This window comes from Drosophila busckii, chromosome 2R, assembly GCF_011750605.1.
Source record: "Drosophila busckii strain San Diego stock center, stock number 13000-0081.31 chromosome 2R, ASM1175060v1, whole genome shotgun sequence".
Classification (NCBI taxonomy): Eukaryota; Metazoa; Arthropoda; class Insecta; order Diptera; family Drosophilidae; genus Drosophila; species Drosophila busckii.
The window spans coordinates 13,639,536-13,667,446 of NC_046605.1; the positions used below are offsets into that span (position 1 = coordinate 13,639,536).

At 41.1% G+C, this 27,911-nt stretch overlaps 2 protein-coding genes across 3 annotated transcripts; both read right to left on the minus strand.

The window, feature by feature from the left end:
* Positions 1 to 623: 623 nt before the first annotated feature.
* LOC108597429 (membralin) lies at positions 624 to 12,955 on the minus strand. Of its 2 annotated transcripts, XM_017983984.1 has the most exons (12): positions 12,881 to 12,953; positions 12,526 to 12,824; positions 12,371 to 12,453; positions 12,073 to 12,312; positions 11,811 to 12,013; positions 11,591 to 11,756; positions 11,371 to 11,533; positions 11,172 to 11,313; positions 10,973 to 11,105; positions 3,780 to 3,879; positions 2,825 to 3,434; positions 624 to 1,833 (listed from the first exon to the last, which is right to left on the minus strand). In XM_017983984.1, the coding sequence occupies exons 2-12, from the start codon at positions 12,634 to 12,636 to the stop codon at positions 1,058 to 1,060; spliced, it is 2,727 nt and encodes a 908-aa protein (XP_017839473.1). In that variant the 5' UTR covers positions 12,637 to 12,824; positions 12,881 to 12,953; the 3' UTR covers positions 624 to 1,057. The 2 variants fall into 2 exon arrangements, with proteins under 2 accessions (XP_017839473.1, XP_017839475.1); XM_017983986.1 differs by lacking the exon at positions 2,825 to 3,434 and having other exon boundaries at positions 1,674 to 1,833; positions 12,881 to 12,955.
* Positions 12,956 to 14,717: 1,762 nt separating this feature from the next.
* Positions 14,718 to 27,772, minus strand: LOC108597202. The gene is made up of 15 exons (XM_017983640.2): positions 27,282 to 27,772; positions 22,105 to 22,520; positions 20,004 to 20,120; positions 19,084 to 19,861; positions 18,276 to 18,391; positions 17,859 to 18,205; positions 17,609 to 17,798; positions 17,410 to 17,546; positions 17,128 to 17,345; positions 16,994 to 17,069; positions 16,789 to 16,941; positions 15,414 to 16,720; positions 15,189 to 15,290; positions 15,028 to 15,131; positions 14,718 to 14,954 (listed from the first exon to the last, which is right to left on the minus strand). Exons 2-15 carry the CDS (start codon positions 22,304 to 22,306, stop codon positions 14,803 to 14,805), a joined length of 3,999 nt encoding a protein of 1,332 aa, XP_017839129.1. The 5' UTR covers positions 22,307 to 22,520; positions 27,282 to 27,772; the 3' UTR covers positions 14,718 to 14,802.
* Between the last annotated feature and the right edge of the window lie 139 nt (positions 27,773 to 27,911).

Sequence of the window (27,911 nt, forward strand, 5' to 3'; positions counted from 1 at the left end):
AGCGCTTTGGAAATCAAAGCACAGACACATGGCTGTCATTGATTTAAAGATTATGCGACTGACTAAGTCAGAGCAGAGACACATGTTTGCCTAAAGCTTTAATAAATCAAATGCTTTTGAGTACTGAGAAAAACAAAGAGCTTGCTGTATTAATCACACAAAGCTGAGCAAATACAGCTGAATACAAATAAACGCCCAAACCCAGTGAACGACTCTTGAATATAAAAGCAATTTTATATATTTTTGATACAGATTTATTTGCAATATTTTTTAGGGCATAAATGCCATGTAACTACATAGAGACGCAATATGCATATTTATTAATTTATAATTTATAAAGTAGTACATTAGTTAAGCTTTAGATAAACGTTTGAAGATTGCTTTGTAAAAAGTCTTAGATACACACAGACATTCTCGCACGACATACACGAACCAAGACTTAAATCAATTTTCGAAACACAGTTGCTAAGAAAATCCCAAATTGTGTATCTATCACTTGTCCTTTTGCCCTAAGTGCTGTAGGTATTTAATTTGACAAAAAAGCAACAAACTAAAATTTAAAAAGCATTTGGGATTAGCTGCTGCAAACTAATGCAGCTAATTAAAAAGTTGACGTAACCAAACTATAAACATAAACTAAAGCGCAAAACAAACAAACATAATTATAATAATTATTATAATAGAAAAAACATCATCACTAAGTAACACAGTTTTGCCAGCAAACCCCAAAAGTTGTATGCGTCTAGTTCACGCACACTCACACACACACACAGTCAGACACACACACTCACTACACACACACATACATATACAACAGTCAGCCAGCGTGCATGATCTAGACATAAGTACACCAGACAAATTATCTAAAATTTACTAGCTGTTTTATGCTTGTATAACATCTTGTTTTTTTTTTGTGGAGGGTGGGGGGCGGGGGAAAGCTGCAGCACACACACACACACACACACATAGACATAGACATAGACACGCTCATAACGCAGCAGAGCATATACCACAACATTGGCTTCCATCCAATCCCCTTGCCCTGTCGTCATCTTATTCAGTTGCTGGCTGTTGTGGCTTCGGCTGCTGTTGTCACTTGGTTTGATGTATGTGTTGGTGTTTTCATTAGCTCGGGCTGGGGTGGAAGTTGGTCTGACTGTTGCATGTGGCTGGAGCCAGCCTTGTCGGCTACGTAATTTGCCGTTGACGTGAAGCTGTCGCCTTCTATAAAATCAACTGTTTGCCTGCCATCCATCGTTGTGCTGCTGTCGCTGCTGCTGCTGCTGCTTGGCGCCTTGGACTCGGCTAGAAGTTGTTTTGATGTGGAGGCGGCGGCGGCGGCTGCTGCTGCTGCTGCAGTTGTTGTTGTTGCTGGTGCTGACTGCTGGTCACTCTGCATTGGATTGCTCTGCTTTGCACCTGATGCCGGCATCTTCTGCTGTTGTTGTTGTTGTTGCTGTGGCTCGAGCGTTTGAGCTGGCAAATTATTTGCTAATTGCTTTGCCATTGACAGCTGCGGGGGTTCAACCAAACAAGTTGTTGTTGTTTTTGTTGTGTTCTCTGCTGCTGCTGCTGCTTTTCCTATATTTGTTGTATCCGGCATATTTATAATATCCGCTGCAGCGGAATTTAGATTTTCCAACGTCTTAGACGCAACTGGCTGCTCCAAGTTTAACTCCAGCTTCCCCTCCTGCTGCTGCTGCTGCTGCTGTTGGTTGCCCTGAGCTGTTTCCGCTGCCATTGCCATATCCTGCGCTCTTGCCTCTGCATCATTCATGCTATTTGCCATTGTAGCTGGCACTTGGCGTCCTTGTCCATGATTTGTTTCGACATCTAAAATATGCAAAGAATGGCAAAGTCAGCAATGAAATAAAGTGAAAATAAAACAGGAAATGACAGCCGCGTTACAATATACAAAACATTCGTTTTGCTCGAAACATTTTCGCAAAGCGAATTGAGAAATAATTTCATATTATTGTTAAACAGCACACAGACGGACCGAACGAACGAGCGCAGGAGCGAGACTGGAGCTGGGCGGGGGTTTAAGAATTTTGTGTAGCTTCACATATTTATATTTTATATATTGTTAATATTGGCTGTTTTCATGTTTGAGTGCGTCGCCTCTTTGACATTTATTGCCACTGGATGAAAATACATATAAACTTTTCTCTTAGCTTATTTTGTTTTTACACATTTCAGATTTATATTGTGGCAAATTGTGTGTGAGCACGTGGGGCATGTGGATTTCGCAGTTCAATTTGCAGCAAACATTGAATATGCAAATTATGTAGCATACTTTTTAGCGCATAGTTTGAAGACCCGGTAAATCAAATTGTACAGAGAATCTAATAAGTTAGTCAAATGAAATTACTGCTGGAGACACCAAATTTGGTAAGTAGCTCAGTGTATAGCAGTTATTATTTTGAATGAAACTTTACCGTCACTAGTTTCTTGAGTTTATTTCATTTGGAATGCTTGATGGAGAGCATTTCAAGTTCGTTGCTGCACATTGTAAATGGTTGGCAATATTTTCGCTTATTTTGTTTCGGTTTCGAGTGCAGCTTAAAGCGCATATTTAAATTTATCTTACGGTCGATTACACACAACGAGCGAATGGTGTGGCAAGTGGGGCGTGGCGTGTACCTATGACAACAGTGCGCAATCATTGCTGGCATTGCAGCGTTTTTTGGGTAGCGCTTTAACACAAATTGAGCTTGCAACATATGGCTGCAAGTGCTTCAGCGCGCAATGAACTGTGCCACAAGAGGGCACAGAGAGAGAGAGCGATGAAGCTCACTTAATTAACATAGACAAGATACTCAACCTGATGGAGTTGCAGCTGTATTTGGTGTAGCACGCGCTGCTGCTGCGGCCGCTGCTGTGGCAACAGCAACGCGTGTTCGCAGGCGCTGCATATCGGCGACATTAATGCGTTGCAAGCGCACTTGCATCAATTGCCCATGGCCATGACCCTGGCCAAGAAACACACGTCGCACAGTCTCGAATTGCTCGCCTCGCTGCAGCAATTGCCCAACTATAGGCAAGCGTCTCCAATTGACCAAAGCAAAGTTGTTATTGTTGTTGTTAATAACGGGCCCAGCGGCGGCAGGTGTGGCATTGTTGGCGGCGGCGACGGCCGCGGCGGCTTGTGCTGCTGCTCTAAGTGCAGCATTATTGGCTGCAGCCGTTTGACGCTGTGCAGCCAACTGGCGAAAGATCCGCACCACAATATGCCGAGCACGTTGCATCTGCTGACCACCTCCACCAACAGCAGCAGCAGCAGCATCAGCGGCAGGAGCTGCTCCACCGTTTCCAGCACCGTCAGCAGCAGCTGCTGCATTCACATTTGGCTGATTACGCATAATGATGAAGGCCTGACGCTGGGCCATAATGGCTGGCAGCTCGTAGCGATGGAAGAAGTACACCATGGAGTGCTGCAATGAAAGCCGAGCAGAGCAGTAAGAAAAAAAATTTAAACAGAGAGTCAAAGCGGCAGAGCGACAGAGAGAGAGAAAAGGCAAGTGCGCTTATGCAATCGAGACCCAGGCAGAGAGTTGTCAGGCACGTGAGCAGTCTACACGTGAGCTACACACACAGACAGACAGACAGACAGACAGAGAGACGGATAGACAGATAGACGTCTGCTATATAATGCGCTGGGTAATTTGTCATGCAGTTGACAGGCGAATGAAGCGCTGGGCAGGCCAATTGCGCAACGTTAATGACAATGTCATTGCCTTTTATAATGCCCCACATTGTGCCCCGTTTTTGTGGCTTACCTGAATGAAGAGGAACGACGAGAGCAGCGCCAGAGTTCTGTATTGTCCACTGAAGCGGTAATGATACGCGTAGAACGCAAAGTGGTACAAATAGAAGAATCTGTAAGCAACAAAATACAGAAACATGTTTAACATTTAATAGCAAACAAAAAGCTGTCAGTGTAACACTCTCTGACCTCAGACCCTTGTCAAAATTATATATATATAACAGTATTTTTTTTTTTTAGCTCTGTATACACTTGGGACACGATTACCCTTCAATAATATTGTATTTAACATTGCTAAAATAAAAAACAATAATATATTGTTTTTCTTTGCTATTTTTATTACGCGCGAGCGAGAGCGCGTTCTGGCCAAGTGCCAAGTAAGCCTTTGGAGAAATGGGTCAGACAGCCCAGACAGTTGCGACAGACAGTTGCAGAGGCAGCGGCCTGGGGCGTATGACATAAGTAACGCCTTGCCAACTGACAATAGAAATAAAAGCAACAATTGCTGCTTGATGGACTTTTCTATTTTAAAACTGACTGACTGCAAGTTACCTTGGGAGATGTAACAAACATAAATGGAAAAACAAATTAAATTTCTAGTTAATCGGACTCTAAAATTAGAAGCATTTGCAGTCTAAATTGATCAAGATGCATCATTATGTTGATTATTTTACTTTGCCTTAAGTAGATGCCAAATAATTGCAACAATTTTAAACTTGTTATATAATTTAAGAATCACATACACAGGTGAGCTACAGCAATCTCTCGAGACTTTAGCTAGAAATCTCGCAAAGCAAATCACAGGAGACGCAAACGTTCTAAACTCTTAAAACCAACTCTGCTTATTTTGTTTTGGTTTGATTTAAATTCTACGGCACACCAATTAGGTAAAAAATAAAAATTACAATTCGTTTCGATGCTTTATAAGCAATTGAATAAAAATAAATTTGCTTATTTATCAGACTTAACCTAATACTTTGCTACACTAACAATTCCCTTCAAAATACTTATGCTGGGTATTAAACGGCAGCAACAAGCGCAAGAAAGAAAGAAAAAAAAACACTCAAGTGGATTTAATAATATAAATAATTGCTAGCGCTGTTGTTGGCTGCGTTGTTTTGTGGGCAAAAGACGACAAATAATAAACAGAATGAATAAAAGACAGACAGCGACGCTTTGGTGATAAGCAGCACAAACAATTGAAGTACCCAGACCTGGGGCTGCCAGGAGCTGCAGTCGGTGCCAAAGCCATTAACAGTGTCCGAACGCTTGGTTGGTGTTGTTCATTGGAATTTAACTTTAATTTATTTTACACAACATTGTGAGTGGGTGGGCTTGAGTGTGTGTGTGTGTGTGGGCGTGTATGTCATGATTGAGTTATGTTATTGAATTTAATTTGAGTAGATTGTGCACACACACGTACACACACACTCACACCCAGACAGACAAACATTGGAATCGACAAGCGACAAATGAAGACACACGACATTTATTCGGTTGGTGGGTAAGACTTTGGAGGCCGAAGCGGCAGAAGCAGCATTATGGAAAGAGTTGACAGCATTGTGCGAAACGCTTTGCAGCAATTTCCGCACCCTTTTAGCCACGCACCCTCGCTGTCCCGCTCAGCAGCAGCAGCAGCACTCACAAACACGTAGACAACACTTATCGCTTGTTCGTTTCCGTTTCATTCGTTTTCCTAATGTAGCGTAGTGTTGACAAGCGTCAAACGGGTGGAACAAGACTCAGTCCTAGTCTTAGACTCAGTCCTAGTCTTAGACTCAGACTCTGGGCCGCACGCACACACAGAGCCCGACTCCGTCTCCAACCCAGGCGGCGTGTCGCAACGGATGTGCGCTAAGGAAGTGCTATTGGCATTCATATCCTTCGAGCAAACGGAAATGAGGGCAAATGATGTTGCAACAGGCGTCGCAAGCAGCGTGGGCCACAAGCCAGGCTGGCAGCAGTAACTGTTGCATGTGCTAACGCTGGTTAAATAAACAGTTACACCTGACACAGCTGCAGTCTTAGACTATGTCTGGCCGTTGCCACTGATCCGATCAGCGTCACAAGTGTTTCTTGTGGCATGCAAACAAACGCCACGCTAAGGCTAAGGCAGACATTGCAACCGAAGAGTGTCGCCCACAGCTGTTGCCATGCGTCTGCGTCTGTGTGTGTGTGTGTGTGTGTGTGGGGGCGTCTGCGTAATGTGTAAAGTGCTCAATGAGCTAGGAAGCACTTGAGTCGAGCAAGACATGTTACCTTATGTGAGTGCCTGCATATGAATATGCAACGCTGGCATTAATCCGGGCGATTTGGCTAAAGTGCTGCACTAATACGTGCACCTGTTGCAATATTTATCCTTATGCATGCATGCGTGTGTTTACTTGTGGTAAACTGGCCAATAAAACATGGCCACAAGCATCTGCATAGAGTAATTGGTTTTATGCCAATATTTTGTTGCATACCTGCAAGCGCAATGGGCTCTGCTGTTAATGCGCTGTTAGTTAAATTTGGGCAGCGCTGTTAACTGCTTAACAGACATGCAGGCTGCACTGCTCATAGAATTTCAACAGCTTTAGCTTTAGCTTTAGCACGCATCGACGCATTTCCACGAAATCGCATATTAAAACACAAATTTACTGGACAAATGCAAATTTTTATCCTTACTATAATGAATATAATTACAATATTTTTCCACATAACGCCTGACAATATGACATTAAAAATCTCAATTTCAATTTCGCAGAAATGCGCCGATGTTTTCTGTTGTCAATTTATTTATTTTCTGTCATAACGCATATTCTATTCTTTATTGAATTTAAATTAAAAAATATTGCTTGCTATGCACACACAGACAAATATCAATAAACAGCCCTGCAGGCGTTTGTTGTTGCAAATACGTGACAAATGCTGAGAATTTTTATGCAACTTTGATTTCATTTGCAGCGTGCAATAGTTTACTTAATTGAAATATAACAAAACTAAAGTACAACGGCACACAACTTGTCTGCATAAATTTATATGTGTGTGTGCTCTTCATTGATAAATGCGTGTAAGCGACCCATTTTCCATGCATCAACATCAAATGGGCACAGAGCTGAGCCGCGCTGCGTTGCGCATACGCCACGTAAACAAACAAATAAACATACAAACAAACAAACAATGATATAAAAGAGAAAATAAATAAAATACGCAAGCAAGCAAGCAAACAGCTACTGTATGCATATAACAATGAAGCGATTTTGGCTCGTTATGAACACTCATCAGCTGCACCTTTGAACAACACGAGCGTACGAAGAAGCGCGAAGGGTCGGCATTTGGGAGCGTAAGGGCAGGTCAAAGGATATGCCGTAGAAGCGTAAAGACCACTTCAACGCGCTGGCAAGGGCGTGACAAGGGGTGACAAGAGGCGTTGGCTCGCGGACAAAAGTTATGGCTGCAAAACAAACTTGACGCAATTATACTTTGCGTAACATGATCTCAATCAACACGAGAACAGCAAACAGCAACCAGGCATAAGGCTAAGGCACAAGGCGCAACTGTTGTGGAACGTAACAAAATGACGGGGCGTTAAGGGAAAGGAATACGTGCCAAGGAAATGCGCTGCCAACGGTTGCCAATGGCTTGAGCACTTGGGAGTTTGATGCGAGCACTTGAGATGTTAGCGTGAGAGCTTTGCGATAAGCAAGCAAATTTTTGAAAGAAAAGTAACGTTTTCTAAAATATGTTATCGATAGTATCGATAGAGCAAGCGCATTACTACTATATTATTTTCGTTTTGAAATCTAAACAGTCCATGCATTAATTATTATGGTTTATGTACTAATGTTTTATCGATTAAGCAGTATGTGATTTTAGTCTACATAATCCAATACTTTTTTATTGCAATTCACGCAGCCATCGCTAGGGACGAACAAGGCGCCACCTTCAAGTTAAACAGGCAACCATAACAAGCGTCGAAATCTATATACCCAAGTATATATTGTATATATATATATAGAAATACTTATTTGTAAGTAGGTACGCATAACAAGCGTGTAAACAACAGGCTAGCAAAAGGCGTGACAAGCAGCAAGCAGCAAAGAAGGCAAACGGCAGCCCAAGCTGGGGTTAGGCCTCGGGGGGAGACGGGGCAGCTACTTGAAACCCGCGACTGTTATATTTTGTGCCCTATTGCGTAGGTCCGCGTAACCGAACGCGAACTCGAACTCGAACCCGAACCCGAACTTGAACCCACTCAGCCATAACTCCAACTCCAATTTGTACTGATACAATTTTTGCTCTTTGAAGCCACACACACACATAGACACATATAAATATATATATACATATATATATTTACGCTTTTGTGTCAGCGACAAAACAATCTGCGCCACAACTTGATGCTCGCTCTCTTACTCTGTATAGAGTTAGGAATCGTTGGATTCGTAGCCGGCAGTCATAACTGAGCTTGGGAACGGGTTTGGCTGGTTGGCGGGGGGCAAGGCAGCGTCTCTCAACAGTTTTGCAGCTCATTTAATACGTGTCGTCTGCCCCGTGCCTTGGCAACCAGATTTAAGCACAAAAGACGCATTATGCGCCAACAGAAGCCACAGGGCAAAGCGGCAAAAGAGCCCAAGCTGTTGACAGGCGCCAAGAGCAGCAGCAGCAGCAGCAGCAGCAGCAGCAGTAGCAACAGTATCAAGGCCAATTCTGGGCGGTGAGGGGCGGCGTCTGAGAAAGGGCTGGGGCAGCTTTTATAACATTTTTGGCGCCTGCCTCGTTAAACGGCGATTAACTGAGTTATTTTAAACGTGCCCACAGTCAAAGACCTTAGTTCTTGCCACTTTAAAGTCGCTGACGTTAGTCAATTAGGCTTTGATTGTGTGCGGTGCGATGGGATGGGTTGGGGAAGTCCCCCTGCATTTGCTAGTTTGGAATAACTTTGATTTGTGGCTAATTAGGGCGCACATACATAGAGAAATTAGAGTGGCGCTGTAAGCTGAGCCAACGTTTGCCAAGCTTTAAAAGTGAGTGCTTTAAGGGCTCAAAGGCAACTGAGGCAGCAGCCAATGACAGGAAGTTAGAATGTATGTAGGACAGAGCAAAAGGCAGGCAGCCAGGCAGGATGCTGCTAGCTAACAAATCCCGTTTTCAATCCAAGCCATAACCGCAGTAGCTTTTCACAAGAAAAAGTATTCACGGAAATAGCAAAAACCCCTTTCGTTTGGCCCAAGGCGGTCAATAACAGCAAAATTAAACCTTACCAAAGTACACACACCCACACCCAAACGAACACACACACACACACATACAATGAAACCAAGCAAATATGCAGGGTGTATGTGCGTATGTGTGTGTATGCATGATGAGCTCAGTCAATATGTTGTGACTCTTCACAAAATTAATTCTTACTTATGAAACGAGGAAAAGCTGCGCATGCATGCAATTGCCATTTAAGTCCCACACCACTTCCGCTCTTAGCTTCTGCTAAACCTTTTATGAATGCATTACATGTGTGTGTGTGTGTGTGTGTTTGTCCTGCCAAAATGTCCTAGGAATGCTCATTTTGTTGCTAGACACTTGCGCAACTTTCCTTTTGACCAATAACAATAACTTTGAATCTCATTTATGATTGCTATGCACGGCAATCCAGACTGCTCTATAGCCTATAGAAACTATTAAAGATGAAATGGCAAAATACTTTGCGGGACTTAAAAGATCATAATAAATAAAATATATATATATATAAAATTATGTAATACTTAACTCATAATTATGTGCAGACATTTTTGAGCGTCTGGCATCTAATCAATCATAAGCTTAAACAAACTATTCTACCTAAAATTTATGCATTAAAGCTTATTGAACTGGGGGCTAGGCTACTTTAGAAAAAAGAAACCCTCTTGTTATGCATAAAAATGTTTGCAGCCTGGAAAGACAACCAAAGTAAACAGATTGTCTATGCGAACATTTAAAATGATTTGGGCGCTTGAATATTTAATGAATACAAATAGGACAAGTGGCCCCAACAGAGCAACCAATTCAACAGCGTCGAGTGGACCGCATTGATAGCCTTTTAATTCAGGCGCAAATTACGCAAAATCAACACCAAAATGAGCCGAAACTGTAGATGCTAGAAAGGGGTGTGCGGACTGTGGAGTGCTATTTAACAGCCAAATAGTGATTGGGGGGAGCCGGGGTGTGCTGGCACATGAATTTCTAATGACAGCCATAAACAGTTTGTCTCTTAAAGAGAATACGCGAGTGTCTTTTTGAATTATTGATAGCTGCGCGCTGCTGTGAGCGCAGACAGTTACCAAAATAATTTCTAACTGCTCTTCTCAATTATGCAAAGTGCGCGCAATAAACCGCAAAGTAGCCCCCACAAAACTACCCCAATAAGCAGACCTCAAACTACGCCTACAAGACGGTTACAACCGACTATGCGATACGCTTAAGCATAACCACTTATATTATAAATTGGAAATATAAAACATAGAATGAAAAACTTGCATTTGGAGCTTAGACACCTTTCAGTATTGCTGCTACTAAATGAATTCGCTCACATTCTATATTGGACATGAGCTTCATATACGCTTCCTTTTATCAAAAAAGTGTAAACAGCTTGAAGGACTTAAACATACTTAATTTTTGGGGTTTTTAGCACAGCTGTTTTCCCTGTCAATTGCTGTTGCTATATACAATGTTGTTTTTATTATTATTTTCTAGTAGGTCTTCACATTATTCCTTTTGCTGCTGTACACAGCTATTACAAACAAGTTTATTTAAATGTTTGCTAATGGCGCGGCTCAGTTTAGATGGGCTGATGTGATGTGCGGGGGGGTTAAGGGGGTAACGGGAGCCGCTTGGGTTACGCTTGTTGACTTAAGTGATGAAATTTTTGCTTTGCGGACTTGGTGTTGTATTTTCTGTATGCAAGTGTGTGTGTGTGTGTGTGCTGGTCGATTTGCTTTCGACCCTCGGGGGAGGCTTGCGCAAGCCAAGTTAATTTTCAAATAACAAACGAACGAAAGACGAGCCAAGCGCCCAAGCGTTGAAGAGTGTGAAACATGCGTACAATATAAAACAAAATAAAAAAAAAATAAAACACACAAGACAAAATGAACTGCTAAGTGCAGAGCCAAAGGATTGACGAGTTAATGTAATTGAATTCGTTATTCACTTTCAGATTTCAGCTAGATATGCATAGATTATTGCACATACCTGAGCCAATGGCGCTTGGTAATGCTGGTATGACAGCAAATGGCATCAAATTGATCAGCAATCCAGACAATCAGTATGATGTAGAAAGCTGTTGTAGTATCATTAAAGAACTCGGACATAATCGCTTCCATGCCTGTTGAAAATACAAAATTATATTAAAACTGGAGGTAGCAAGCTGCAGCTGATAGACTATGCATACCCACTAATGCCAGTATGACGGTCAAGAGCGGTGCAATAGGAAAACGCGCAGAGACATTATACTCCAACATTTGCAGCACATCCACTATGAAGACAAATATATGATGATGCGAGTAACGCAATAGCATGGATACCGAAAATGTCTGCAAGTAGAAGAATGATAAAACAAGCGCTTGATTTTATATATTATAAGAACTTACAAACAGCACCATCACACAAAAGGCAGCGGGGTAGCTGCTCCAGGCAGCCCACCATATGGAGACAAAGCGATAATGCTCGCCGGTGATTACATTGCGCAGATAGCCCTTGTTTTCTTCCTTCTCAGCTATAATGCGCACCGAGGCCATTAACAAGTCATCGTACCTATAATGCATAACAATTTTAATATAATTATACATTCGTCAGAGCTGCGACGCTTACCCTATCAAATGTTTAAGCAAATAGCGTGTTAATTTATCGCCAAAGCATGGATTTGTATTTGGATCCAATTGCACTGTTAGCACGGGTATATGCAAACGTTTTCTTGTTGCCGTCGATAGCCGCAAATGTCCGTACTCCAAAGAATATTCCACAATATATTGCTCATCTGTAAAATACAAAAGTTTAGCGCCTGTTTGTTTATATTTGCCGTCTTACTAACCATCTTCATCATCACTTTTCAATGGTATAGAGGTGGGATGATCGTAGTTATCTAGTATATTGATAGCATCAAAGTAATAATAAAGCGATTCATTGCCATAAGCAAAGTTGGGACGTACAGGCAGACTTAGTCGACGTAACATTGCCTCGTAGCGCTTGAGATTATTGTGATTATCAAGCGTTTGCGGTCCCACGCCGTAGTAACTGTAATGATACAACAATTTACATAAGAATTGAACAATTTAAGTCTTGACAGCGCTTACTAAGTATGCTTAAGTGATTGCACCAGTTGCTTATCCGTTTTAATGCGTTGCCATATTATTCGCTTTTCAGCTAGATGAGGTATAATTTCGACGCGTATGACGCCTTCGCGTGGCCAGCCTTGCACATCCTGTAGGCAAGTGCAGGGATTCTTTATAAACGCCGAGTGTACGTAGACCAGCGTAAAAAAGAAGATCAAAGCCTTAAGCAGCAACAAATACTCTATGGCCAATTGCACCTTGCTGCAAGTGATTAATATAAATAAATATATATTGAAATTTATTCAGATCAGGCACTTGCCGTGGCACCAGTTCCGCATAGGTGGCCGCTACACGAAAGTATATGGCATGAAACAGACGATCCCTCATATTCATCATGTTGTTCTACAAAATACGTTTAGATAAGCATTATTGTGTTAACATGTGTGCGCTTGTTTGTGTGCGTGCGGCACTTACCTGGTTACCACCATTTGGGGGCCTCAAAATCTGTCGCTCGTTAATGTTATTGATGGCATTTGCCACGGCTATTTCTGCCGCATTTTCGGGTAAGCCTCCAGCAGCGGCCATGGCTCAAACTCAATTCGCTGGCTCCCAAGGTGGTTTAATCAAGTTTCAAGAAACACTTCCGTGTCCAAAAGCTATTTTTTCGCCTTTTAAGTTTTGACTGCTTGCAGTGATAACGTTAGCTGTCTTTTTACGTTTTCGTTGTGGGCAGTGACAACTACACTGCACTTTGATTGCTTAGCATGCTAATTCTGTGTGTTTTATAAATATTTGCATAATGTGCATTAAGAATTCTTCATAAACTTACCATTTTTGTGAGTTGTTTGTTTTTTTTTTTTTGCAGCAACTTGTCACTGCTGATGTGCGATAGTGTCTAACTGCTACTTAAGCCGTAGCAAGAGTAGTCGTGACTTGTAACGAGTTATGCTTCTTGTATTTCTTTTATTTATTGTATTTAATTTATTAATATATCTATAAAATAACATTAAGAATTTATAAATAAATCGATGAAAAGCTTTTAAGACTAGCCACTATATTTAAATTGTGCTACCTTAAATTTGTGACGTCATCAAAGGTGGTGCTGCCAACCTGTCGCAATATCGGTACAAGAAGTGACAGTACTGTGCATCCACAACATTTTACGCGCCCAATAACATTTTGAATTTGCAATGAAACACATTTGATTTTTTTAGAAACATTTTCTTTATTTATTTTCTGCAAACCAATGTACGAAATTAAATTGTCTCAATGCATTACTTTCTCCATATGTTTATAAATAAGCTACATTGAATGTCTGTTTAATTTAGTTTTACACTGATTGGTGGTTGTGATTTCATTATGTATGTATGTTTTTTAATTATATTTGGTTTTTCTTAGCATTCGCTTTCGCTTTTCTTTCGCTATAGTTTCTCATATTTTTATATATATAATTACGCATATGTATATTATCTTTATATATATATATATATAGCTACGTACATAGATGTTATCATTAAGCTACAAAATCATAGTCATAAGATGAATACAAATTTGCTCTTTAATCGTTTCGTTTTACATTTGTTTTCAACAGGCTAAGTTAGTTGTTTTGTTATGCTTTTATGTTTGTTAGCTTCTTAAAAATTTCGCTATGGGATTGTTTAATTGCTTAAGTTGTTTGTTGGTTTTTGTCTTTTCGCTAGTTGCTGTTTGTTTGTTGTTGCTGCTGCTGCTAGGTTTACATCCATAATATAAATTGTTAAAAATCGCTCACATGTTTCAATTCTGTTTCAGCGCGTGTTCCATGTGTTTGTTTGTATGTGTAAAGTAGTGTATACAAAAGTTTAATTAGGCAGGCAGGTGTAAATGACAAGAGTTTGTGTATTTGTGTGTATCTTAACTTACAAGCTATTACACGCTACACATTCAATAACTTACCATTTAAATATGTTTCTCATTTCGCAACTAACTTTTGTATTTGTTGTTCATGTTGTTGTCTTTTGTTAATAGAACTTCCAGGAAGTGTTAAGTATTTAATCATTAAGTACAGAATGTACAGTTATAGTTATTTTCTTTAAGGTACTGGCAATGCGAAAAATGAAAGTAATGCCAATATGCATTTTCTTGCGTGTGTGTGTGTGTGTTTAGTTGTGTATGTGTGTGTCTTACAAAAATGTGGCAGCTCTGCACATAAAGCGTAATGTTTATTTAAATATAAAGCGTTCGAAAAAAAAACAGATGGAAGCATTTCAACTTTCTAATGGACATAAAACATTGTGCACATTCTGCAAACATTTCTTAATTTCGTTTTTGTTTTGTTTTTTCAGTTAAATCGCTTGTTTTGTTTTTTCTTTATAAATCTTTGCTAAAGTTATATATAAACTAATCCGTTCTGATAGTATTGACAGTCACAGGCTATTTGAAGCATGCCTTTCGTATGTATATATCTATATATGCATTTGTATACACTCAATATGTTTGTTTTGTATATAATATGTAGTATGAGTTACTTAGTTTCATTTTCATCTCTCTTGGCGTAAAAAAATTCCCCGTACCGTCTCAAAATTGATTTCATTTACGTGTTTTCTTTTAAAAGCGTCTTTGTACAAAAACATAAAAGGTAAAGTAGTTTTTTTTTTTTTAGATTTTTGTTCGTTTTTTGTTGTATAATCAAATAAAAACATAACATTTAAACTATTTTTTTTTTTTTTGGTTTTATATAAAAGTCTTGAGGCGTTAGTGCAGTAGCAGTGTTCATAGTAATCCTGTTTCAACGTTGTGAGCCGTGCCCAGCGTGTTGGGATCAAAGTTAAGCTTTTCGCCAGCCAAAACTATTTCCGATATGCAGCCAATAATGCCGCTAAAATAGCGCTGATGTGTAAAATACGATACATCGGGCATGCCACCTACAAAAAAATGTATATACATTAGCATATATATAATTTATATTTAAGAGTCGTTTAGCGCTAATGTACTTACCCACATAGAGACCAGTGTCGGTGTTCAGTTGCCGCAGCTTGCCGGGCGCACGCAGCGTTAATGTTTTGCGTCCATCCACCTCCAGATAGCCCTCTTGGGAGTTTCTGTAAATTTATATATTGTTAAAATAAACTCATAAGCAATTAGCATTTAAATTATACCTGATTGCTCTAACGCGATGCCATAGCCCATCGCTGACTTTGGTGCCATTGAAGCGTATATCCAGCTCACCAGCGCCCAGATCATAGCGAAAATGTAAATATCTATAACAGAAAATAAAAGCACACAGAGCAAATGTAGATTCGATCGATAACTGTTATGTCGTGCATGTTGTGTTAAGTAACAGAGACTTAACAGCAAGTGGCGTTTAACTTATGTTAACTTACCCATTTTCAATACCCAACGACAAATAATCATCATGCTGCTCTGTGGTGCCCTGACGTCCTGTCCACAATATAATGCCGTTCTCTGAATGCGTTTTAATGCGCAAGTTTAAGTCAATGTTGTAGCTGATGACCTGGTTCATGGTCTCCGCATCGTTGTAATGGAAATAACTGTCCGTGCCGGCAAAGCACGCGCCAAAATTCTTGCGCACGCTTTGCACCTGCGTCTGATGCTCGGCGGACAAATCAAATTTCTTCAAAAGACTCCAGTCCGTATGGGTTTGGGGTGTGCTTGCGGGCAGCACTAAAGCTGGCGCTGATTTCAGCACGGGTGTCAGTAGCTCATCATCGATGTAGTCGTCGCCGTATTGCGGTGCTGGTGTTTGCTTTTGGTTTTGATGCTGGGCGTGTGCGTGGGTGTTGGACATAATACGCTGCATATCCTGCGCAAGCTGTTTGCGCTGATAGTCCTCAGTGCCGTCAGTGTCATCGAACAGTGATTCATCAAAGACAAAAGCATTGGCATCCGCATCGGCATCGCCATCTGCATCCGCATCCGCATCTGCATCAGCTTCTGCATAGTTGGCCACTTGACTGGCAGCGGCATCAGCATATTCTTGCTCTTGCTCCTGCTGCTGCAGACTGGCCACCCAATCATTGTTATCGTCAAAGGTAAGTATATCGCTATCCGGATTTGTCTGAAAACTTTCATAGTGCGTGGGCAGCCGGCTGAGCTTGTGGGCAAACACATTCGGTTTCTGATGATGCTCATGCTTGCTTATGTGGCTTTTCAGACGCGGTGCAGGCAAAGCAGCAGCGATGGGGGGACTAGGAGCTGTCTGCTTCTCATGCACAAACCGAAATATGATATCATCTTCGATTTCCGGCTTGGCTGTGCTTGTCGTTGTTGTTGTAGTTGAAGTTGTTGCTGTTGTTGTGCTGCTGCTGCTGCTGCTGCTGCTGATGGTGGTGGCAGCTGTTGTTGTCGCCGTTGCTGTAGTGTGCTGCTGCTGCTTGTGTAGACTCTTGTGCTTTGTGGCATGCTTCTTATGCACATGCAACGGCTTCTTAGCCAAGTCAATGGCTTTGTGTTGTTTGCTCAGCTTGGGCAGCTGCTCGGGTGGCACTTCGGCCGCCTTGTTGCAGCGCTCGTTGTGTATGCTGCAACGACACTCGTAGCTCTCCATTTGCGGCACACACTCCGCCAATGGGCCGCAAGGACGCGCCACACAGGCATGCGGACAATTGGCGATATTACTGCCACCCAAAGCCTCAGACACAATGCCCAACGAGTGCCCATTGATGTCAATCTGGGAAGGTAAAATCCATTGTTATAACTTGAACTTGCTTATTGCCTGTCGATGCCTGTCACACTTACGCGCTGTATGCAGCCCACAAAGAAGGACTTGTACTTGAGATCCAATGGCAAGCGGTCCACATGATTGACACCGCCCACAAAAAGATTCTGCGCCAGCGACAAGTGCCAAAAGCCATTCGTTGAAATGGTCATGACCTCCTGATGTTGATCAAGCTGTTACGTAATAAATTTAATAAATTTCTCAATTCTCTAGCCGCTTGCTTACCTTAAGCACCGCTAATCTGGCAGTGCGTGAGATCTTTATGGTGTGCCATTGACCCAAACTTAGAGCATGCTCACTCCTGCAAACAAAGTATTTAAGACAAATTACTAATGATAATCAAAATCAACAAAACCTACCGCACAGCAGCTGGACCACTGCCCAAATCAAATGCAAACTCCACAAAACCATTGTGCAAATATAAAGCAATAAAATCACCGCGTTGCTCTGGACCCGAGTAAAGTATCAAGCCATCCAGCTGCTCCGGCTTTAGTATAACCTTGAGCTCCAACCAGATGAGCGCGCTGTCGCCCAGCGGCGCATAGCGCAAAAATGAGGAGCCATTAAAAGCGGGCACCTGTTTAAAAATAAAACAATTTTAATGCACGAAACTATTTCACAGTTAAACAACTTTGAATTACCTGCAGGTCCATGCGTATTTCGCATAGATCACCCACAAAGCCAATGGGACATAGACAAACAGCGCCCTCATCTGTGGGCAGGCACTTGCCGCCATGTTGGCAAGGATAACGCACGCACTTGTCCGTGGAGCAGTCCTCTAAATTAGTAAAAGTTGAAATAATAATTGTTCAAGCAGCGAATATATATCAAAGCACGTACGTATATCAAAGCCATTAATGACATCGCCCAACGGATGCTCTGTAAATTTATAATCATGCTCATTGGCCACAAAGCGACGAATGCAGCCGGCAAAACCTTCAGCCAGAGGCAAACGCTTAGCCAAGCCCGTAATGTTGCCAATGCCGCCCAAAAAGACAGGCTCACGAAAAGTGATGCGTGAGAACAAACCCTGCAAAATGTAAAGAAAACTTTCACACACTGCGTATGCGTAATGCGTTTGAAAACTTACATTGGATCTACCCTGGACTTTGGTGCCATGATTAAGCACCAGCCAGGCATCCCAGCGATGCCTATAAATAATCACCGAATTCCATTCGTTAAGCATTATGGTCTCCCTGGAGCGCACGCTGCCCACGCCGGAGCCGCAATCGAACCAAAACTCCACAAAGCCCTTGTTCAATAGCAATGCCATGAAATCGCCGGTAAGATCATCACGTTCGCCGCTCAACAATATGATGCCATCGAAGGATTCTGGACGGAATTCAAGTCGCAGCTGCACATGCTTATAGGCGCCATGCAGTGCCGCAAATGCAAGCCACGAGCGCTTAGCAAAGCGTGGCACGTGCGCTTTAATATCTACAAAGCAGAATTAGGTATTAGTTTATAGCACACACACACACGCATACAAACACCTGTAGACAGTTACCTTCTTGGCAGCCATTGCCGGTTTTGCCAAAGGGGCAAAGGCAGCGCACACTCGCTGGTGTGGCATCCAAGGCACAAATACCCTCGGTGCCGCATTCCAGATTGCAAGGCGGCGAACTGTGGTGAAAAGTAAAAATACAACATTTTATATCCAAATTGATTGATTACTAGCTTTAATTTACGAACACCCAATCAGTGAATTGAGCTACCTTACTTATTCTAGCTTATACGTTTATACAAACGTCATTCGTTAGGAATCAAATACTCTTCAACTAAAGCTAAATAAAATTAAAATTAGATTCTGTTGTTGCTTCAATTCTATCTTTTCGCTAACTTTACTTTATTCTTGAATCTATCGAGCATAGCTAACATTCTTAAGACTATCGATAATCAGTCGATTAACATGTGAGCGTTAACTAACTAACTAACTAGCTGTAGCTTGTTATGTAAGCAGCCTGCATAATATAAAGTTAACGAAAATGTTATCATGGACTTCAAAAAAGGTAAACAGGATTTATTATTTCCAACTAAGTTTGTTGTTTTTTTATTCTGGCTGGTCACTGAAACTAGAATCTTGTAATTCCAATTAAATTAAAACTCTTCCTTTGTTGTCAATTTACAAGCAAGAACGAAAATTAAAGTGAAAACATATATTGATTTGGAATCAAAAATTAAAGTTGCTAGCAGTTGTTGTTGGCAACAATATAATTTTGCTTGTGGAGAGGAATGTTGCAGCTCAATTAGGCAATTATAGTATTTTGCTGAGTGTACTGACGGCTTATGCCAAGCTAAAAGCTTTTGTCACTCACCTGCTGTCGCTGCTGCTCTCAGTGTTAACAGGAATATTTGCTAGAACTGCTGATATGTTGCTTTTGGCAGCAATTTTATTATTGATATGCATAACGACTTTGTTGCTGTTGTTGTGCTTATTAGACTTGTTGTTGTTGTTGTTGTTGTTGTTGTTATTGTTGTTGCTTGTCTGCTGATATGTTTGTATATTGCTGTTGCTGTTGCGTCTTAAGTTTAATTGATTATTATTGACATCGTCGTAGATAGACATGTCCGATTTATAGCTATAATACTCATCCACATCATCATCGTCATCACCACCACCACCAGCAGCAGCAGCATCCATATCCGTTTCAGCATAGTCGATAACTTGACGTTGCGCTGATTTGGGCGTGGTTGTTGTTGTTGTTGTCGTTGATGTTGTGCTGCTGATGTTGTTTTTGCTGCTGCTGTCACTGGCAGCTACCTTAAAATCTGTGCCATACAGCTCTTGATTATCGTTCTCCGAATTGAAATTAATGCTCTCCGCTGATATGTAATAATCATTTGAATTGACATTTTGTTGTTGCTTCTCTTGCTGCTGCTGTTGCCGCTGCTGCTGCTCATCGTTGTAGTCATAACTATCGCTGCCTAGGTCCGCGTCTGCTTCCAAGTCCTGTTCGGCGGCATAAAGCGACTTGGCATCAGAGTCAGGACCCTCATTGGCAAGCTTGGCGCTAAAGGAGGCGCCCTTCTGATATAGCACATCCTCATCCGACTTGCCGCCTCCATTGCCGCCGCTGCTTGTGGTGTTTATAACTGCAAAAGTTAAGAAAGCGAAATTAGATACAAACAGCAAATCACAAGCCAGAGCTGTGCTCAATTTCACTTTCTTAATTAAAGTGCACAACTCAATCTGGCCAGACACCTTTGCTGGTGCCAGCACATATATCAAACGCACCTTGACAGCTGTAACCGTTCTTGTTCAGTTCATAGCCCTCAATGCAATCGCATTCGTACATGCCATCGTGTATCTCATAGCAGAGCTGCTCGCAGGGGCTCGTGTGACCGCAGTGACCTGTGTACATGTGCATAAATTCATATTAAAAACAATAATCGTAATTTTAGTTAAATTTACTGCGTCCCAATGTTATTTAAATGTTGCGCCTAAAGTTCATAATTTTCGTTGAGCTGTGCGTGACACAGCTGTGTTCTTTTCAACTTGATCTGTCTCTGTCCCTCGCTGCTCTCTCTGTGCCTGTTTTAAGGCCATAACTACTGTTTGTCTGGCTGGCATTACAACTGTTGTTTGGCCTGGGTGTGACCAACGTGTGCGCCATAAATTCTAATGAGCTTTAGTGACTTACAACATACGCACACACAGTCATGTACGTAATTTACTGGCCACACATTTGAAAACCAAGCCTAACCAAGAGCAACATTTGTATAAAATGTAGCTGGAGTTTAAGTCTGACTACAAATGTTGCGCCGCATGTCAAATGATAAACGAGCAGAGAATGCGCAATGAAACAATTTATGTGAAATTTTACAACTATTATAAAATATATTTTAGAGCTTTGTGCTAGAATTTAATTTTCCTATTGCTTTGGCTTCATTTAAATCCAACAAATGTATAGCATACTTATGCGCGTCAGTAAAGTGCCTAATGCTGCTACTTGGCTAATACTTTTGCTGGCCTAAAAATGTTAGGCACTTGTATATGCCTGTGTGTGTTTGTTGCTTTGATCCACACTTGAGCACACAGTGGTGCACACAGGTAGGCTCGGCCTGTTTTTATTTATATATTTCAAGTAGCAAAAGTCAGATTACGCATACGCCCAGTTGTGCTAAGTAGCGCCTTACGTCATGAGGCGAACTACATTTGGGCTTCATTGTATTAAATAGAACACGCATGAGACGACACACACACACACATATATACTTTGAGAGCTATCAAGTCGCACACACACACACATGCACAGATCAAACAAGCACTTGCCATATGTCTGTGGGTGGCTTTCGTGTGGTTGCTAGTTGATTAAGCAAACTGTGTGAAGCCGATTAAAATGCACTGGACACTCAGCACATTTGCATACTACCACACACACACACACACAAGCACACACACACGTTGTATTTGCTGCTGCTGCTGTCGTTGATGTAGCCTGAACGATACGAAATGTCGTTGCGTATTCAAATTGAAATTGAAAAATCGCATATTGCATTGCATGCAATTGAAATCGAAGTGTCAGCAACAGCAAACGTAGCACAAACAAGGGACGCTGCAATTTTTCAACCGAAAATGCCAGAAAATTTGACAAAAACATTGCATAATCAATATGATTTACACACACAAGCTAACAAGCAAACCCACACACATACAGACACACGCACACATACAGCTAGCACACTTAAGTGCAGGGTCTATGTATGTGTGCGTATGCCTGTGTGTGTGTGTGTGTGTGCAGTGCATAATTAAGTCGCTCATTAATGTCAAAGCCAAAAGCAGTTCGACGTAGAGCCAGCCAGCCAGGCCCACAGACAGCGAGACGAACAGACAGACATGGAGTGCCTAACTGTAGTGGGTCGCCCACTTCATTTATTGACATGTCAAAGCTCAAATTTTCCAAAATTTCAGCAAATTTCTGCACAATTAGACACCTTGCTGTCAGGCACAGTGTGTCAAGCTATGAACTTTAGGCATATTCAATTTTTTATATACTTGGGTGCAACAGAACCTTAAACTAACCCTAAATTAGCTTTTGAGCTACCACAGATTTTTTTAGATGCAATACTTTATTAATTCTCGCTCTTTAAAGCAATAACTTAATACTCCAAGCTATTCGATTTTATTTTAGAGATTTCAGAGTAAATCTCTAAAGATTTCTGAGGCATTTGGTATTTGGTCTGCTTAAATTATTTATAAGTTTTTATTTGAATTAATATTAAAATACAGATTTTTATCTATATTCGTTCTAGTTGGTATTTTCTTATTTACATGCATTTACCCACAGTGCATGTCTGTTTTGAATTAACAGCAAATTCGAGCTTGTCATACGCACCTTGGAAAGCCGCCTCCTCCTGCTCCACAATTGTACTGACACTAGCAACGACGAAATGCTGATGACCCAGCAATGATAGCAACAGCAACCACACAAATCCATGACCATAGCAATGCCCATAGAGCCTTTGATGTGCCGACTGCTGATGCTGCTCCTGCTGTTGCTGCAGGCGTTGTCGCTGTGGCTGCTTTGAAGTTGACATTTCGTTTATTTTTTTTGTATGTTTGCTGTATACTTTAGCCGCTGCTTCTTCTGCTGGTGTTTGCAGATAGAAAACTAAACTGTATGTTGAGTGTGTGTTGAGCACTGTTTAGTTCACACGATCATGTGCACGCTTTAGACGACTACGGCCAGCTGGCAGCATTAAGCAAGGAGCGTACATGCGTCTTGACGTTGCCACTGCGACTGTTGGATTCCTGTTGATAAGTACACAAAGGCAAACAATTAGTAAAGCGAAGGGCACACACACAAACACAAGCACACACACACACATACATATATGCATAGGTTAAGGCTCATAGTCAAATCAAGTGGTCATTATAATATGACCAGAAATTGCTAAACACGCAACACTCGCACACACAGACCCGAACCCCACACAACATGATTCATGGCTGATGCCATGATGGCTGATGGCTGTTGGCTGATGTTACCTGCCTGCCTGCCTGCTCGCCTGCCTGGCAGCCAGCCAGCCTGTTGGTAAAATTAAAATCAATAAACGCCGCCATGGCAACGTGCCACCACAACAAATAGTAGACAATGTGCACCCGCGCACCCGCTCAGCTCATAAAATTTGATGCTATTTGCTTGACTGAGCCGCCACTCCTCTAAATCCATATACTTGCAACTCACGCCGCAAACCCTTGCCACAGTCTTTGGCATAGCCTTTGCTTATAAGTGGGCGCTCGTTATGTGCTTGTAATTAGAAATCAATACAACAATTTGGCATAAGAATTAAAAGCAAGAAAATGAACTTGCAGCTCCGATTTCATTCGATTTGTTGTCAATTCTGAAATTGAAATGTCAAATGTCTAAGACGCCAAAAAAAAAGAAAAAACAGAAGCGTAAAATGCGAAAAAAATTGAAATGCGTGTAAAGCCGAGTCACAGACAAATACACGTACAACATAAGACACTCTTACACACACACACACACACACACACACACACACACACATATATATATATATGTATAAGCTACACACACTCACACTGCGGCACTTAACCCGTGCTTGAAATATATGTAGCCTGCTTACTGGGGCAAAAATTGCAGCCACAGCATGAAAACTTGCCTCTCATTGCTACGATTTGTTGCTGTTGTTGTTATTATATATACATATATATTATATATACCCTGTATGCGAATAATATTGCATGCACGTTGAATTGCTAGGTTCTTTATCGTGCTGTGGGCCTGCTGAAAATTTAATTGCGAGTATACTATATGGAAAATGTCAATAAGTGTTTGAATGACTTCAGGCGTTTCGCTTTTGATATTGAATTTTAAACTAGCACAACCTATAATTTCGAATATAACTATTCATTAAGTTTTTTGTATATGTATAAACAGATTTTATTTTTCTTATACGTATTTATAAGCAAAGCTTTCGAAGGATTGTTTATTCAAAATAATGTTGTAAAGTGTTTAAATTATTTCTATTCATATACCAATAATGCGAGGCATTTATAAACCTGATTTTAATTGTAATTATTCACCAATTATGGATATAATAATAATTGAATCATTAGTTAATGCTTAGCATAAAAATATAGAATATATTATTTGCAATTGTGCTTAAACTTTATTCATTATTCACTGACCTAAATCCCCTTTTATACATTTCTATTTCTAAGGTATTTTAAAGGCAATCACTGCGAAATTTATCTCCACAGCCTGTTGTTACTTTTGTTGCTTTATTTTTATATCAACATTTGTATGGCAGCGCTTAAAATCGCGGCGGCTGCCGCTGACTCGGCCCGCAGGTCTTCAGTATGCGTTTGTGCGTGAGTTTGTGTGTGTGCGCTTTGAGTGTTGTGGTTGGTTGTGCGTGCAAAAGTTTTGCAAGTTGGACGCTTGGTAGGCCAAAAACCATTTGCCATTTGTACTGTCTCGAGTTTTGGGCTGCCCCGAGAGTCGAGGGACCCCGAAAAATATGCCCACCCACCAACCAAATGTTGCCACATTCATTTATATCGATTTTTCCACCTTGGCTATTTGGTGCTGTGAGGCCTTAAACACGCACACTTATGCCCGCAGACACACAGAAACTCTCAGCTATACATATATAGAAGTTGACATACTACCATTTTACACACACACACACATTTATATATATATGAATGTGTGTACTATTCCTTTATACGCTTTTTGCGCACTCTCTACGTTGTATTTTTGTTCGTTTTTCTTTCATTTCAGCTTTTGTTGTTGTTGTTAACTGGTTTTTTTTTTTTGCATTTTTATTGCGTTTTTAATGGCATTTCTTTCCGGTACGACGCCTTTGAATGGCCAGCAAAAATGTTGAAGGCTGTCGCCAAGCCAAAAATGCATACGTTTAACCAGGCCAGAGCTATAGCTGCGTTCAAGTTGAAGTTATATATATATAGTACCCATCAGAGGAGTGGCAGAGCTAAAAACTCATTATTCAGGCAAACGTGCGCTCATTTGGCTGCTCAGGCTTGTGCTTGCGTCTAAGTAGCAAAGGCGGGCGCCCAAGTGTTGAAAGGTGCCAAGTGGCTTGTGGCCTGATTTAAACTGTCCGCTTTTTATGGTCTGCTTTCCTTTTGAGTTTCCAAAACTAATTAGTACCACACATTGGCATAGCATCTGCAGCATCAGAATTAATAGCACTTGGACATTCTGGCCGCCAAAAAAGTCGATCAACTCAATTATGCAGCTAATTGGTGTCCAATTAGCACTTAGTGCCATTGATTTAGTTAAGTTAATTAAGATTCTTTATTACATATCAAGCAACAGCACTTAAGAACTTATAAGTATGCTATCGAAATTGTTATTTTAAAAATTACCCAGCACTCAAGTCAGATTAGCATTAGTTTCTTATGACCAGAAAAAGTTCTGGCTTGTGCTTCAAGTTGATTGAGCAAAAAAATAGACGCTTTATGTTTGTGTGTGTATGTGTGTGTGTGTGCGTGTGTGTGTGTGTGGAGTGCTGGCAGTTGAAAACTCATAAATGTTTTTTTGCTTTGAACTTTCTTTATGTGCACAACGTGACCAAAACTCACACGTGGCTAATGTTACAGCATAACAAAAATATAAAATAAAACTAAGCACATAAGACAATCTCGTACAGCTGCACAGCTAATCAAAGCAAATTGAAATATGATTTTATTATCATGGTTCAAGATTTCAAAGAATAAAAGTGCTTGAAGAACTCTCTAGATCATTCTCCACACTAGCGTAGAATCTCGATACTGCTCAGCTATCGATCCTAGCTTTACATTAACATAAGCTGTTAACCAAGAATAACATTTCTAAGCCAATCAAAGGCAAAAGACATAGCATACTGCAAGGGATAACTTCTCTAAAAAATCATTTATTATAATGTAAATGCTAGCAGCGCTTTTTGCAGCAGTTTGCTTATTATCTCTTATATTTCCTGCACCTCAGAAGTTATAAGCTGAGCTAATGAGCGCCACAAACTTAGCGCTCGCTTTGTTATCTCTGTGTAGCATTCGTCATAAAAAAAGCTACAATCACTAATACATAAAATCAAGCAGCTTATTCTCTAGCACTTGCATATAAAAGGCAAAAACTTTATTCCACGCTATAGCATAGTATATATTATTGATTTAAATCCGTTACAAGGCCAGTTCGCCTGACAGCAGTGCAAGCCGAGCATAAATTATATTTAATCCATGCCGAGTATAGTTTTTGTTTTTGTTTTGCTGGCTGTGTGGATGATACATTTTTTTTTGCTTTCGTTGATGTCACGCAAAACTTAATACAGAAAGCCAATAAGAAAAGCACACACGCACAGCAACGGAAAATAAACAACGAGTAGCATCAAAGTCAATGAGCGAAAAGAGAGAAAACTTGAAACAAACAAAACTACATAGCAGTCGCAGTAGCTGCGGCAGCGACAGCGATGGCCGCAAAAAGAAAAATCGTTAAAGCAGCAATAAATTGTGTTTTTATAAGGTAAATAGAGCAAAGCCCTGTTGAGAGCCAATTGGAAGGCAAAGCCACAAAATATACACAAAAAAAAAAAAAAAATACAAAATAAAAATAAAAGTTCAGCAAGCTGGACACGCAGACAGGACAGACAGTCAGGCCAAGCGGGAATTAAAGGGAGCGTACAACTCACGCATGACAGACTGACCGACCGACCGACCCAAGAAATGATACAAACACAAATACAAACAAACAGAGACGTTAACACAGACAAACATAGTTAGGGCGCAAGGTTTGGCGCGCGCTTTTGCTGTTAAATTCTTAACGTTTGATATGCACACCTACAAGCTTTAGATATGTATGTGTATGCTTGTGTGTATGTGTGTGTGTGAGGCCTAATTTATGGCAAATTCACAGGTGCGCATATTACTTGCGCGCTGTCAAAGACATTGCAAACGGCAGCAAAAAGCAATTTTCAAGCCAAAGACTAAAACAAAAGCAGCCCACACGCTGACTGAGCGAGCAGGCAAGTTACACAGCCAGAGAGTGAGTGAGTGGGCGTGCGAGTGTGTGAGTGAGAGAGAGCGAGAGCGTGTGCTTGTGCTTGTAGTAAGAGAGTGTTGGTGGGGTGTTGGGGGGACGTGACGTGTGTGCGTAAGCTTAGCTTATTTTGGCTGCAGCCGCGGCACTTGCTTTTTATTCAAATACATACATGGTATATACTTATATGTATGTATTTATTTATGTATGTTATCAAAGCCAAAGCTGACTGTAAAATTTATATAGAAAAATGCACGACAAGCAGCATTCTGCCTCAAAGAGAAATGTCCCGGGTATTGTACGTTGGCTGTCACTGCAGTTATGGCTACAATATATGTATGTTTGCATGCTTTATTACAGCTTATATGCATTTAAGTAACGCCCGCCACCCAACCGCACAACACACTCAAGTGGTGCTTCAAAACGCGCTCTTTGCTTGGCCAACATAAATTTCCATTATTTCATTTCGCTCGGTTTCTGCAAGCAAAACAACAACAATTGCTACTCACTTGTATTGCCTTTTGCTTGCTGACGTTGTTGGCGTGGGCGTGCGAGAGGGACGCAGCAGCTCGTTGACGACGACGTCGACTTCTGCTTCTTCTTCTACGTCGTTGATTTTTGGCTGCTTTATTTTTGGCAGCGATTTTCGTGGTATTTACATTAACTCACAGGCACACAAACACACTGAAAGGCTTTAAAGCACACACGCACACGCACGCACGCTCACACTCACACACACTCTTTGACTGCAGTTGGTCCTTCACATTGCACATTTGCCCTCACGTTAAGAGACACTAATATGCAGCCTAAAATTCGCTTAACACTTGACAAAACGCGTTGATGTCGTTGAGAAATGCGCGTCTGATTTAGTTAAGTTTTGACGAAAAGTAGCTGCAAGCGTATTTGCTGCGTGAGTGTGTGTCTATATGTGTGTGTGTATATGTATTATTTTGGTTGTATCCTGCGAAAGGATGTCTCTGTGGCGGCGCCGTACCGTTTAGCCGTTTTGTATGAAGCGCAGCGATTACGTTTTTACACTCTAATTGACGGGAGACTACTGCGCGTCTATCGAAGTGACTGCCGATTTCAACTCACAAAAACTCAACAACAAACGCATGCAAAAGAGCAAGAGAGCGAGC